We start from the raw sequence: 14,854 nt of genomic DNA, 5'->3' as shown, positions 1-14,854 counted from the left end.
TCCCACTACTAAAATCCCCATGAAATCAGAATAGCTGTGAATGAGTTTGGGGGGTTTAAATTATGTTTATGTTAGCCTTAGCCTACTGTTATCTATAAGCTAGTGTGCTCCCAAACAACGACATAATTTACATTTAGAAGAAAAGCTTCAAAACTTAGTCGATGTACGAATGAGCGTACCGGTACGCTAAAAGCACGTTCTGGGCGCACGGAGAGGTGGCGATACGTTCAGGAGCTATATTTGGAAGTGGCGCTACTGAGTTAGTACCGGCGCGTACAGTCCACTTAAATCACTGGTCCAATCAAATGATATCTCTAGAATCTACGAATTATTTAGTTAACGCTTTAATTTTAGGGCGTAAATAAGAAGGGAAAAAAACAGTAAGAACAGAACATATTCCATTAATAAGGCTAATACAGATCGTAGATCACACTAATAAACAGGTAGGCTAGCCTACATTAAAGCTTCAAACAGCTTCATGTCCATTTTGAACTCTCCCTGCCTGGACAGCAGTCAGCCAACGCTGATATTTATTGTTACCGGTATTATGATTATAAATAACCCTGCCTTTTTAGTAGCCTACCTACCCCTTATGTAACATCAAATAGCCCCGCCCCTTCGAAAGGGTTTTAACGTTGCTACTTCTTCTGTCAATCAACCATTTCCCCGCCCCTCTGCGTTTGAAGCCGTTACTCAACCCTCCAATCCAGACTGTTCTCATGTCCCGTCCTGGCGAAATGTATCCGCCCCACTGTCAGTCTCTTCCCAAACTGGGCGCTTGTTTTCTGTCCCGCCGGAGAAAGGAGCTATCCAGCTTTACGTTATTGAAAGGTAACGCGACATATGCACAGTAAACAACCTGCTAAGCAAGAGCGAGGCTACACGTCGTGTTATTTTGTGCTTTGTTTAAGATTTTCACTAAATCAAACGGGTTGTTGAGTAATATGCGGGTTTGTTATTGCTAGCGGCTAACGCGGGTCAAAACAGTTCAAGCCAAACACCCCGTGCTTTCCGCCCGGAGTAGAAAGATCTAGTTTGGAGATGCCGAGCGAGTCAGGTTATTCATAGCATCAGATATATTTGTGTATCTAACAGTGCAATACCTGAATGTCAGCCTGCCCTCATGCACGGATGGCTGGACGTTAGCTAGACTATTATTTGGATGGGTGAATTGTGTTATGATCACATGGTGCTTAGTTACCATGTTCATGTGATCTTGTAGAAAGCAGTGCGTTCTAAATGTCTCTTAGTAATATATGGATCAGCTGTTTTCCTGTGGTTTTGATGGGTTAAATCTGCTCCACTGCATTTAGTGACACTCATAATGAGAGATGATGAGACACATCCATTTGTTAGTTGACAGCAGCACAAATTCGGGTAAGTATTTTGACTCGATTATGAAGCGCTTAAGAAAAAAGTATCAAAGTTTCAACAAAAATGTTAAGCAGCACAATTAAAAATACTGTATATTTATAATTTACTGAAATTTAAAATCTAGCTTTAACTTATTTAGCAGCCATCACTCCAATTTTAAGTGTCATATGATCTTCCAGAAATCAATTTGGTGGTCAACCTCAAGCTTATGTTGCTTAAGATTGACCACCAAAATGATTTCTGGAAGATCATATGACACTTAGAATTGGAGTGATGGCTGCAGAATAAGTTTCCTTTACATTTTAAATTTCACTAAAATGGAAATAATATACAGTATTTTTAATTGTAATATTTCACACACTATTACAAGTAGTTTATAAAATAAATGCAGCCTCAGTGAACATAAGAGACTTTTTTTTTAAATTATTTTGAATGGTAGTCTATACTCGTGCTTTCTGTCAGTTAAGACTGAAGCTGCGACTCTTAGTAAGCCAACTTTATGTGTCAAATCTGTCAATATAAAGTCCAAAACTATTGGTAATATTGGTATAAATGAGAACAATAACTTGCGTATATACAGTTATTTTCAAGTCCTAGGCCATTGTATTGGTATTTTTGCACAGCAAATTGTACAACCTGAAAAGGAATGGCATTATTTGGGGGATCTATGACGTGTGCAATAGCAATTGGTGATATCTCCAAGTATGACTACCAGGAACTGCACAGCTTTTTCTGAGAACCAAGTAGGTTCTATGCGGTTGTCTTAAGTCACCATTGATCTGTTACACTATCATTTTCCAGTCAGTTGTATGACTGGGCTGAGGTATTTTATTTACTTGATTATTTTGAAATATTTCAAATGAAGTATAAAAAGGTTGTGATCTGTCAATATGTTATCTAGGGAGAGTTCTTGCAGAAATATGATGATTCAGTAATACTGTTAACATCTGTGTGAGTGAGGTATGCAGTGTTGAAGGCTGTTTATTGTGTAATGGCCAATGGCCACCAATTTTGCTTCACATTTAAACACTGACGGCGGTGTTTGCCATGTAAGGTGCCATCCAGCTTGTCAGGAGCAGCTGGGGTTAGGTATCTTGCTCATGGACACCTCAACACTTGGTCAGGTGGAACCGGGGATTGAACCACCAACCTTCCAAATTGTGGACAGCCTGAACCACTAAGCCACTGTCGTGCCGCCCCTATTTATTCGTAATTTTATTTAGATTCTTAATTTTGAAAGCTATCTTCAATGTTTTTTCGTGGTTTCTACAAATGGTCTGTTTTACAGTTCGGCTGCCTTGCACCCTATCCTTCACATTAAAAGTCAAAGGTTTTTCTTTGTTCTGATCCAAAGCGTGTGATCAGTCCCTGCCATCTCTAGTCTGCATTCATTTCCATTGATCTACCTTGAATTTGTGTGGTTGCAAAACGACCGGGGATACGTGCGGCTCAGCCAGCCAAGACTTCCTCTATTGGCAGTTTACCACATGGGTGTTTGAATATGTGATAGCTGTCAACTTGATAAATTCCTGCTTTGCCTGTCCATGTTCAAAATAATTTGCATGGTGCCCGCCTCCGTTATATGGACAATTGTTTTTTAAACTGCTTTGCATTTTGGTGGACATCGGCTGTATCAGGGCTGTTGAAGAGTAGCTTGAATCCTTTGTTTTATAGAGTTTCACCTTTTAATTCATTGCATTTATAAAGTGCTTTAAAGGGGAATCTCCTCAACCACCATCAATGTGATTGTGCAGCATCTACCTGGATGATGCACAATTTGTTCTTTTTTTATTTATTCATTAAATATATTTCAAATCTAATTCATACAATTATTTAAATACACTTCCTTAAAGGAGTAGTTCACTTTTAAAAAAAAACTTTTGCTGATAATTTACTCCCCTTGCTCTGTTCTGTGACGCACGTTTGTGACTCTCCTGTTCGAACTCGTTCATCAAAATGAATGAATCTTTTTCCGAGTCATTTGGTTCATTCAACGAACAAAACGGACGAATTGACTCGGAAAAAGATTTGTTCATTTTGATGAACGAGTTTGAACAGAAGAGTCACGAACGTGCATCGCAGTACAGAGCAAGGTGAGCATTTGAGCTTATAAAACTTAAACTTTGTTATTTTTTTTAATGAGTGATCATTTCACTTGATAAGATCATTATTCATCGGCCCTTTGAACAGTTTGCAGTTTGCACTGAAAGTGTCTTTTGGACTTGGAACCATTTGGAGTCCATTATATGGAGAAAAATGCTGGAATGTTTTCTTTAAAAACCTTAATTTCTTTTCGACTGAAGAAAGAAAGACATGGACATCTTGGATGACATGGGGGTGAGTAAATTATCAGCAAAAGTCTCTGAGACCAGTGCACTCTCTCTCTCTCTCACCTCCCACTACATGTGCAAATCGGTGGGCGGTGCTAAAGAGGCAATGATGTAGAAGTAGGCATTTATCTTCTTCTGCTGATGCGGTCTTTTGTCAGACTTTTAGCAGCTTGGTTTCAATAAAAGCTGTTTTTGGGCTGAAAACGTACAGGATATTTTTTATAGACATTGTACTCTTATGTCAAAGAAAATTTGTATTTCTCAATTCATGACCCATTTTGATTAAGGCCACACTGTAAAGAGGTAAATTCAGTTGCAATTCTCTCTCTCTCTCTCTCTCTCTCTCTCTCTCTCTCTCTCTCTCTCTCTCTCTCTCTCTCTGCCATTGGCCATATTAAAGGATTAGCTTGGGCGGACACTCTCATTAGATGGTTTTGCCAAGCACAGCTGTTTAAAGACTGCAGTGAGGTGATTGGATTTGTTCTGTGTGTTCAATAAGGGAATAGATGGTGACCAGTTTGTTCCAGGTTCACGGCATAGTCTACAGTACATTAATGATTCATTGTTATTAGTTGGACTGATGATGTCCATCTGTAGGTCTTTAAAACCATTTAATAATCAAACCTACTGTTCTCTGGTTTGATCTACAGAACACATTCAAGCTGTGAAACAATGCCTTCTGATTGACATCAACTACAACATCTGTCCATCATGAACAGCGAGGAAGAGTTCTATGATGCTGAGACAGGTATGGAATTAAGTTAAGTAAGGTACATCACATAATCTCGTCACCTATGGCTAAATCTCTCCTTCCATCTCAGGTTTGGAATCAGACGACTCGTGTGAAGTCAGCTTTAAAGATGCCTGCGTCTATGCGATCAAGCAGAGGGTGAATGGCAAAGTGCCGTCTGAGAATGGAGTGTTGGAGAGGCGGTAAGGTGTCAGAATAATGTGAAATAATATAGCGGCAGGACACAGAATGTGAGTAATGTATTAAATATGTGTGTCTGTGTGCTCAGAACTACTCTTCCAGCGCCCATGTTCTCCAGAAATGACTTCAGTGTATGGGGCTTCCTGAAGAAATGCATTGGAATGGTGAGTTGTAAGCTACTTTGACCAAATAACAGCTTGGTCAAAAGTGCTCAATTTAAAGGGACTATCTATGTGTAACTTTTTACATAATTTGTTATCTAAAATCAATATTTGTATTCATAAATATCTCCTCAATAGAGTGCCGAAGTGATGACATCACTTTGTAGGACAACTCGGAAGCTAGCGGCGCATGGGTTCCCTCGATCGAAAAGCTATGCAATTTCCCCATAGACTTTTGGAAAAATCGCAAAAAATTAAGATCTGTGTTTAAAGAGATCAAAGAGTTGTGACCCTTACAGCGTGTCCTAACTGACGCCGCGACACGCGATAAAAGGTATCTTTTCCATGTTAATCAGAGTTTTTGTCCTAACCAGACGCGACGGTGACACGCGAACTTTCTAATTTAGAAACGGTTCCTATTTCTGCGACGTCGCGGCTGACAGAATGAATAAATTACACTGGTTATGAGTACACATTATTTATTTTTAGTTAAAAATAGGTCACTGTGCCACAAGCGATAACGGATAATTTACCTCAGATTTTGAAAGCATGTAATATAGCGTTCAAAATGAATTCTATGCAAACATACTATTGTACTCTCATCACAGAGAGACTCTGCTCACACCATAGGCTCACACGCTGTTCTGAATGTGTGACATCTCACAGTCGCGTCGCGTCTAGTGTGGACAGACACACTTGCTGTCGCTGGAATTTTATCGCGTCGCGTGTAGTTAGGACACGGTGTTACACGTTTTGTCTATCAAGATAATCTTTACAAGTTAATCCAAAATGTATACATTTTGAAGCCTATATAAAGCAGACCACAAAAAAAACACAAGCAGGTTATAACTTTGTGTTCTATGTCATAGATGAAAACGTGAAAATATTTAGAGGCTTTGTTCACCTTATTTCAGGCGATTTAGCAAAAACCCATTCAAAAATCCCATAGACTTTAGTTTAGAGCGAGGGAACCGGGAGTGCTAAAATGCTAACTCGCTTCCGCGTTTTGGCCTACAGAATGACGTCGTAACTTCGGCACTCTATGGTCTACAAATACCTCTGCCAGTGCCAATTATCTGACTTATCCTCGTAAACGAAGAATTTATCTTTATATGCATGGGGCGGTAAGTCCACAGAGGCTCCCATGTAGTTCCGCCATCTTGAAAAACTAAAATAGTAGAGAGGGACATAAAGTACTAGGCCAACGCGTTTTCGTTCAGAGCTAGCGTGACGTGACTGAAGCAGCAGAAGTGCCTGGCAAGTTTAAAAGGCTGCATTGCAAATCCTCGTCGCCAGAAAAGTCCAAAAAATAGAACGTAAAAGGAAACGTGACCGGAGATTACAAAAAACACAAGTTAATGTCGGGATAGCTTTGAGAAATTCCTACACAATGTCCCTTTAAACAAAGCATGAAATAGAAACATCTTATTTAGATTGTATTGTCGTTGTCAATGCCAAGCCAGTTCTATCTAGGAATACTTTATCTTTGCAGGAGCTGTCCAAGATAACAATGCCTATTGTTTTCAACGAACCACTGAGCTTCTTGCAGAGGATTACGGAGTACATGGAACATACATACCTCATCCATAAAGCTTGTAAACATTCTGACTCTATTGAGCGTATGCAGGTTAGTACCTCCTCTAATATTTACTCTCACATGTGTGCTTGCATGGAAGACTCATGCAAACCCTTTTGCATCTCATTGGTCAGCTTGTTGCAGCGTTCGCCGTTTCTGCAGTCGCTTCACAATGGGATAGAACTGGAAAACCTTTTAATCCTTTATTAGGAGAGACTTTTGAGCTTACAAGGTAAATCTACAGAGCAAACGCTATACATCTTCTACAAAATTAGCTTGCACTAATCATTTGCATGTCTGTGCTCAGGGAGGATGAGGGTTACCGCATGATCTCAGAACAGGTGAGCCACCATCCACCAATCAGCGCCTTCTACGCAGAGTCACTCAATCAGGACTTCAAGTTTCACGGCTCCATCTATCCTAAACTGAAATTCTGGGGGAAGAGTGTGGAGGCAGAGCCTAAAGGCACCATGACACTTGAGCTGTCCAAGTGAGTTTTATTCCTGTGACATCACCATGTACAAAATGATCACTTTTTTATTGGAGCTGGAGAGTCACTGAGAAGATACTCAAGCACAGTCACACCCTTGAGCAAGGCACGTAACCTTTCTCTGTCTTCAGGGAACTGCAAGTTGCTTTGGAAGTAGCTTTATTTGCTAGAAAAGTAACACGCTGGAATGTCCATTTATTATTCAGCATGTTTTGCATGTGTATAAAAGAGATTTTGTGTCTAAGTTATGGCTGAGGTCTTTTTTTAAATTCTTCATTAGTTAAGATGACCTAAAGGACAACACTTGAGCTACACTTCTACAGCATTTGTTAATTTCTACATTAATACATTTTTTAAATCCAACGTCATCTGTTAACATAAGTGAATGCATTGTGTGAGGTATAATGAACAAACAATGCAACAATTGTATTTTTACGAACTAATGTTAACAAAGGTTGTAAATGCTTTAATACACTTTATTTTAAAGGAGATTTCCGGCCCAAAATGAACCTTTGGTCTAATAAAACATCGGTACCTAGTCAACCGTTCTCTGAGATTTGTTTTCACGATAATCGAATGTAAAGAGTTTTATCTCTAAAAACTGTTTAGCGTATCATCATGACATCATGACTTTAGCGTAAACATACACGCCACTTTCGAGTCAAGTGGCGTGTTATCTCACGCGTGTACGCGTGTATGTCTACGCTATTAACGTCCGAGTGATTCCGCGTGTCTGTACACGCCGTCAAATGTCCGCGCAAAACGAAGCAAAATGTAGATCTACATCTGGGGAGCGATCTTTTTTTTTTCCTAGGATGGTAGGGGAACAGTCATAAATGCCATTAACACCAGTGACGGTTAGGTTTAGGGACGGGGTTGAGGTAAGTCATATATTTATATATACAGTAACAACGTTAAGTCAACGGCGTTCATAAACACGCTGAAAAGCGATTATGCGTCTTGATAGCACGCCAAAAATGGAAATACGAATTGGCATGTCATACACGCGCTACTTCATGAGATCAGTCTGAGCGTATAATGCTAGTACTGGGGGCATTTACTAAGTAAAAAGAAAAATCGCTAGTTTATACCACTAACAAGGCTCAAAATAGCCCCACACTAACACAGTAACATAATGAGGGTCCATACATGCAAAACAAAGCATTGAGAACTTTGTAAGTGTACAGACCGTTTAATAAGAAGATACTTTATAAAGACAGTTCACTTAGTTTATACAGACAGGAGCCATCTTAGAAAATAGTCTCGATAAGTCGATCCCCGAACGCCGTTCATACAGTTCAGAAGTTCGCTGAACTTCAAACAGTTCAGATCACTCAGCACGACGTTCGTGGTTTGACTTGTCGTGACTGTTTTCCAAGATGGCTCCTGTCAGCATACACGAAGTGAACTGTTAACTACGTCACCTTAAAATAAAGTATTATCTAAAAAAATATATTGCTCGTATAGTTAGTTATTATTTTTTTTCCTCAGGCACAGAGAAGCTTACACATGGACAAACCCTATGTGCTGTGTGCATAATGTTATTCTCGGTAAACTGTGGATTGAGCAGTACGGGACAGTGGAGATTGTCAACCACAGGTATATCATCTATTTCCTTTCTGACACTAAATATCCGGCCTGCATTTTCACTCTATACCGTTTTCCATCATTTAAATAATGTTGTCGAATAGGCTACTGATCCACATGTAGCATTGTGGATCAATGTTCACTCAGTGTGGTTGTTGTCTAATTCTCGATTGGGAAACCTCCTCTCTGTTCATTTTAGCACTGGGGACAAGTGTGTGCTGAATTTTAAGCCATGCGGCATGTTTGGCAAAGAGCTGCATAGGGTTGAGGGATATATCCAGGACAAGAGGTGAGCAGTCGTTCGTATCAAATGTCAGTGGGTACATCTGGCTCCTTGCCTGTAGTGTTCACTTCACACTGGACATTGACTCTGTCTGTAGCACTAAAGGCATCAGCAATGTCTTTTACAGGTGGATTGTAAATGTAGTTTTATGGATTTGATGCTTGTATACAGTATATGACTCATTGTTTTTTGGGTGTATTTCAGTAAAAAGAAGCATCATGTTCTCTACGGGAAGTGGACAGAGTGTGTATTTAGCATTGAGCCAAAAGTCTTCGAAGCCAACAGGAAAGCAGAGAAGAAAAGTGGAGGAGATTCCAAGAAACACAAGCAGGTATAATGTGTTGGTCATTTATCTCTTACTGCGGAGCTACACTTTTCTGATCTGTTTTCACATGGAAGTCCAAAAGGGCTCTGACGCATCCTTAATAGAGGTTGCAACACTATGCCAACCGAAAAAGTTTCAGGATCTTCGCTGAAGAGAGATCAGCCAGAGCGAGTTCTTTCCAATTTTAACTCTGTTTTTATATCACTATTCAAACATCATGTCAGATTTTTTTCTGTGATATTTTATCAGTAATTTGATTTTATTTCAATAGAATACATGAAAAGTTCAGATGCAAAAGCCTCTAAATGCCATTTGAAATTTTCTTCTTTAATGATGATTTTTTATCAAACTTGTATATTTAAGTTCAGTAATTTCACTTAAATGGCAATGATAATTACCTGTTAATTGTTATTTAAGTGAAATTACTGAACTTAAATATATAAGTTTGATAAAAATCATCATTAATGAAGAAAATTTCAAATGGCATTTAGAGGCTTTTGCATCTGAACTCTTCACATGTAAATCATGTACAGTAGTATATATTTAATATGTACATGGTCTATATGATGTATCAATGTTTTTAATATTATTACAACCCAAAACATCTGTTTTCTATTTTAATGTATTTTAAAATGTAATTTGTTCCTGTGATGGCAAAGCTGTATTTTCAGCATCATTACTCCAGTCTTCATTCACATGATCCTTCAGCAATGATTCTAATATGATTTGGTGCTAAAGAAACAATTCTTATTATTAATCTTAAAAACAGTGTTTTTTTTTTATTTTATATAAGTAAACAGTGTTATATAACCTCGTTTTCCCCTTTGTATTATTATCATGCAATTTCAGTGAGAGGCGAAGGTAAAGACAGTGGGTTTTAGCAGTGATGCTACAGTAACTGAGCCCCCTTAGTGGAGTTTGTTGTTTAGTTACTTATCCTAGTCCACGTAGTTTCCTGATCTTGCTCTATCTGTAGTTTTTAATGAACATGGTGCATTTGAGGGCATTAATGGTAGTACTCTATGCGTGTGATTAGGAACAGGGCACAGGGGGTGATGATTCAGATGAAATGCCAGATATTCAGGAGACAGTCACTATGATCCCAGGCAGTACTCTTCTGTGGAGAATAGCCCCTCGACCGGCAAACTCGGCACAGGTAATAAAGAGGCCTTATTTTACAAAGTCTTGATTTTGTTTTTGAGGTCAATAAGAATGGGTTTTCATGATTTGAATGTTCTAAAAAAATATATATATTTTTTTGTGCTTATTTTATATTGTTGTAGCAGCTCTTTCCTAGTTAGTAACACTCTGTTTAGTTCTTGTCTCTATGAAGCCCCTCCTTTCGAAAAGCCCAGTATGCTTTGATTGGTCAGCTTGACAAGTGTGTTGTGATTGGTCAACCACTTTGAGCGTGTTTTCAAAATGTCACAGGCCTTACTATAACCATGAGTTTCAACACACTACTAATACTGACGCAACACACCCCAGGCCTTGCCCCCTTTTTTGGAGGGATTATTGAAATGAGAAGAAAACTCAAGACTACAATGTAGGCGTTTCAAGGAGTTCCCTATATAGTGGCCCCCTCATTTTAACATGGGAATGAAATGCCACTGGACACTCTCCTAAGACGGATGCTAATACCAGTTGTAAATCCTTCTTGTTTTCACTCTTGCAAATGCAGATACTTTATCTAGCTAGTTTTGCAATGCAGCACTAATTCTCTGTTTTTTCCTCTTTCCTGAATTCTATTCAGATGTATAATTTCACTAACTTCGCAATGACACTTAACGAGCTGGAGCCTGGCATGATTGGAGTCTTGCCACCAACAGACTGTCGCCTGCGGCCAGACATCAGAGCTATGGAGAATGGGGATATAGGTATGGGCAATCTCTCTTTTGGCCTGTTCTGTTACCATCTGTCCTGTAAGCTACCTCTTGGATGTTGCTCTATTTATTTTACCACTAAATTTAGAAGCTACTCCTAAATTCCAGATACTGCAAGTCAAGAGAAAGAAAGATTGGAAGAGAAGCAGAGAGCTGCCAGAAGAGAGCGTGCTAAAGATGAGGAAGAATGGTCTACAAGGTGAGTATTTGGATTAAGAGCACAACAATGACCGCCCACAATTTCAGTGGTTTGTTTTCTTGTAATGTTTTGCACATTTACTCATTTTGTCTGCATTGAAGTGTTGAATCAAGCAAGACTGCAACATTACAACTAGAGCCAGACCGATATATCGGCAGGCCGATATTAGACATTTTCCAAACTATCGGTATCGGCAGTTATAATGGCCGATAAATGAATATTTCAAAAATAAAATAAAAACGGTCGAAAGAAACACGCTTGAACCATGTCATGAGTGTTGGAGTTGTATAGCTTGTCCACCAGAGGGCACTCTACACCGTTCCTGTTGGCAACACTCGTTGAGTTGATCATGATACATGATTCATTGCTTGAATTAAAAGAACATCCGCATCAGTTCTCTTAACTCTAATAAGCATGACAAAATTTGTGACTATCATGTCCAGTTTTGCTGCTGTTAAATAAGCAGAGAGTGAAGCGGAATTAGCTCGTAATCGTTACTTTACGTTGTTACAGTGTAGTTGACTGACTGTCCTTTTAACTTTTGACAATGTGACTGAATTATTTCTTTAATAGCGCATAACAGTTATAGCAATGAGATGCATCATCTCTCCTTGGCCTGTTATATTGAAAATGTATGTTTTACAATTTGACGAAATCCATTGCTAAATTATGGCTCATCATGGAGTAGCTAACCACAAAGCTAGCTAATGCCACTATCATCAGTCTGTTCTGTTGTGACAATAAAAGAAACAAGTTACTTTTTAAAATGCATTATCATATTATTTTAGTTAAAACTCATAAATCACTACAAATAACTAATGTTAGGGAAATCTGTTAATGTTTTGTTGCATGTTTCTGAAATAAAAAAATAAAACAAAAAATATCGGCCGATATATCGGATTTTAAAACCAAAAAATATTTGTATCGGTATCGGCCTTCAAAATCCTTTATCGGTCGGGCTCGAATTACAACCTTCAAAAACAAAATTCTAAATGAACTATACAGTAAATTATTGCTAGATTTAAATGATAAACTGACTTTTACAATAGTTTTAAAATCACATTGACTTAAGGCGTCAACAAAAGCACATATAATCATTTAAATATTTTTGATGAGTCTTGAAAGGATTAAATATTAGTGAAAAAGTTTTATTTTCATAACCTTTTTGGCCTTCCATCTTTCAGATGGTTCCAGCAAGGCAATAACCCATACACTGGGGCAGCAGACTGGATCTTCAAGGGTGGTTACTTTGACAGGAAGTACTCTGACCTTCCAAACATCTACTGATTCGGTTGGGAAAACTGAGAGAGGCTTGAGAATGAGATTCATCCTTTGCTCTCCTTCACTCAGTCCATATCATCTCCTCTCCTTAAGCTCTTTTTAATGTTCTCTTTTTCCTTCGTCAGTGAGAAAGTGAACAGTTTTCGGACAAAGCCTCTTCATAAAATCTCTTCACTAGAATCTGGAAATTCAGCGTGAATTTATTTATTTATTTTGAGAGGTAGGGAATGCCTTAAATTATTCACTTTTTTGATGTATGTTAGATTTTGAGTTAAACATTCTGTGCAAACCTGAATGAATATGTTTCAAAATTGCTAGTTTATGTATGCTAACCTACCTTTCCATGCGTCTCGCTAGCTAGACTCAGGTATTCATTTTATGGGTACAAGCGGTTAGTGATGGCATCGATCCAATGTCATCTGTGAAGATAGCCAATATTTGTGTGATTATTGAATTGTGAGGTTTCTCAGAACCTATTAGGATAGCTTAATTTTGTGTTTTTGCTCAAACTAATGCTATTTTATCTCTAGTATAAGCTTTTTTTTTTTCCTTATCTCCTTATGACCTCTGTTTTGGTATGCATGATGTGCAGGAACTTCATAGTTAAAGATTCTGCCTGATTTTGAGTACCCGAGAAGGAAAAGGACTTTATTTTTCAGAATCATCCCATCTATGTTTTAGAAATCACGGTTGGATGTGGCACTCAGGCCGTTTTCTCACCATCTCCATGGTACAGGGAAGTTTACTAAAACAAATATTCTCATTCCTCATATTTTAGATCTGTTTTTTTTTTTGGTTTTGTTCAATAGACAAGAATGAAAGCTGCTTATGAAAAATGTTTACTTGTTAAAAAAAATACAAAAAAAAGTTTTTTAATCGTTAAAAAAGCTCTTATAAATAACATATTTCATCCTGTCATTGATATTTTGAGTATGTTTATGGTTGCCAAAGTCACTTTTCTCTCGTAGAAACTAAAGCCATATAACCCATCAGGACTGCAATGTTGAGTAATCCATCCTGGTGAATAAAATGGAGATGGGTGCTAAACTCAACTTTTTATTTTATGTCACTTCATGGCTCACGAATGTCATGGTGCTTCACCTTAGCCCACATATATACTCACATGTACCAAAAATGAACAGAATGTGCAGCACTGCTCACGTGCTTTTTGCCATACAGCAAGTTTCATTCTGCAAGGACTAATTTTTTCCACACATACAAATCATAATAAACTTAGAGATCGAGAAAGACACCACTGTCTTTTATTTCTAAACTTTAAACAATACTGTGATTTGAACTCGCTATGCAATTGTTGATGGGAATGTCTGTCTGTCTGTCTATGAATTGTACAATTTTATGTGTCAAAAACCTTCACTGTTTAGATAAAATCTTCAGTTGGCTTAGTTCAAAAGTGTCAAGCATGCTAGTACTTTTGCTGATGGTTTTACTCGCTCATGTTGGCTGTTTTGCACTGCCTAAAGTCGGGCAGATGTGTTGTTTGATGGCGACAGGTGTATGTAACTGTAGTGATTAATAACACTCTTATCTAAATATTTGACATGTTTAGCTTCTACACTTAATGGGAGTTCATCATCTATTGTGTAGCACAAGAATATTTATCTTTAACATGTTCCTTGTAGTGCGTACAATTCAAAACGCCAAGCTTCGGGCTATGGCCTACTTTAAAGGAAATTGAATTCCCTGTGTATTTTATAAAATATATTGTGGCATGTCTAAACATAAATGATTTAATCTCACTATCAATGCTTACTAGCTGTTAGAAATATCAGTATTTTATCCCACCAGCTGCTAAGTTAATGGCTCTAAATGTCCCTTGAATCTTGAGACCTTAAAAACAACTCATCCCTAATTGTCTCATGATCCCCCCCCCCCCCCCCCATATTTATCAGTTATTCCTGTAGCAATCACATCAAATCTTGTCACACTGAATGCAACTATGTAAAGCAAACATGCACTCAGAAATATTCATTTTAAGTGATTCTGTCTGTTCTTCTTGAGCTGTTTATATTGGTCGAGACACTAGGGAATGACCGTTTCTGTTGTGAAACTATTTCACAGATAGAAACCCAAATTATACCACGGAGGTGCTATGACGGCTTTACATAATTGTACATGATGTATTGTGACTTTTTACTACATTTGTATAATTCATGTGAAATGCACTTAAACAGTCTAATAATTCTGCTCACTTGTAAACTAGCAATATTAATGATATATGTAAGACCTCATTAATGCTAATGAAATAAATTTCTTTTTTTTTTCCTTTTTTGTGTCTCAAGAGACAAGCATCAGTTTGAAATTGTTGACAAACCATTTGGGAGTACGTTTGTGAATTATTATCTGTTGGCTGCATTAACCTAAACTGTGAACTGATCTCTATCAAAGTCAATGTCATTGATAAACAGGATTTGAT

At 38.0% G+C, this 14,854-nt stretch overlaps 1 protein-coding gene across 2 annotated transcripts; it reads left to right on the top strand.

Annotated features, from left to right (window-relative positions):
• Positions 1 to 673: 673 nt before the first annotated feature.
• Positions 674 to 13,773, top strand: osbpl2a (oxysterol binding protein-like 2a). 2 transcript variants are annotated; one of them, XM_039679711.2, is made up of 14 exons: positions 675 to 831; positions 4,355 to 4,452; positions 4,526 to 4,637; positions 4,724 to 4,799; positions 6,289 to 6,423; positions 6,507 to 6,604; positions 6,680 to 6,862; positions 8,354 to 8,461; positions 8,649 to 8,738; positions 8,937 to 9,063; positions 10,094 to 10,213; positions 10,811 to 10,934; positions 11,049 to 11,139; positions 12,324 to 13,773. In XM_039679711.2, exons 2-14 carry the CDS (start codon positions 4,416 to 4,418, stop codon positions 12,424 to 12,426), a joined length of 1,404 nt encoding a protein of 467 aa, XP_039535645.1. In that variant the 5' UTR covers positions 675 to 831; positions 4,355 to 4,415; the 3' UTR covers positions 12,427 to 13,773. The 2 variants fall into 2 exon arrangements, with proteins under 2 accessions (XP_039535646.1, XP_039535645.1); XM_039679712.2 differs by lacking the exon at positions 10,094 to 10,213 and having other exon boundaries at positions 674 to 831.
• Positions 13,774 to 14,854: the final 1,081 nt, after the last annotated feature.

This window comes from Pimephales promelas, chromosome 20 (assembly GCF_988280905.1).
Source record: "Pimephales promelas chromosome 20, fPimPro1.hap1.1, whole genome shotgun sequence".
In the NCBI taxonomy this organism is placed as follows: Eukaryota; Metazoa; Chordata; class Actinopteri; order Cypriniformes; family Leuciscidae; genus Pimephales; species Pimephales promelas.
The sequence above is the reverse complement of the archived record's forward strand: the minus strand, read 5'-3'. Positions and strand labels throughout refer to the sequence as shown.

Bases quoted from the DNA above. Each gene is read 5' to 3' on its own strand.
- osbpl2a (XM_039679711.2), top strand. From the start codon at position 4,416: ATGAACAGCGAGGAAGAGTTCTATGATGCTGAGACAG. The intron at 6,424-6,506 runs GTTAGTACCTCC...CTCATTGGTCAG, and splicing joins ACTCTATTGAGCGTATGCAG to CTTGTTGCAGCGTTCGCCGT. The intron at 11,140-12,323 runs GTGAGTATTTGG...TCCATCTTTCAG, and splicing joins GAGGAAGAATGGTCTACAAG to ATGGTTCCAGCAAGGCAATA.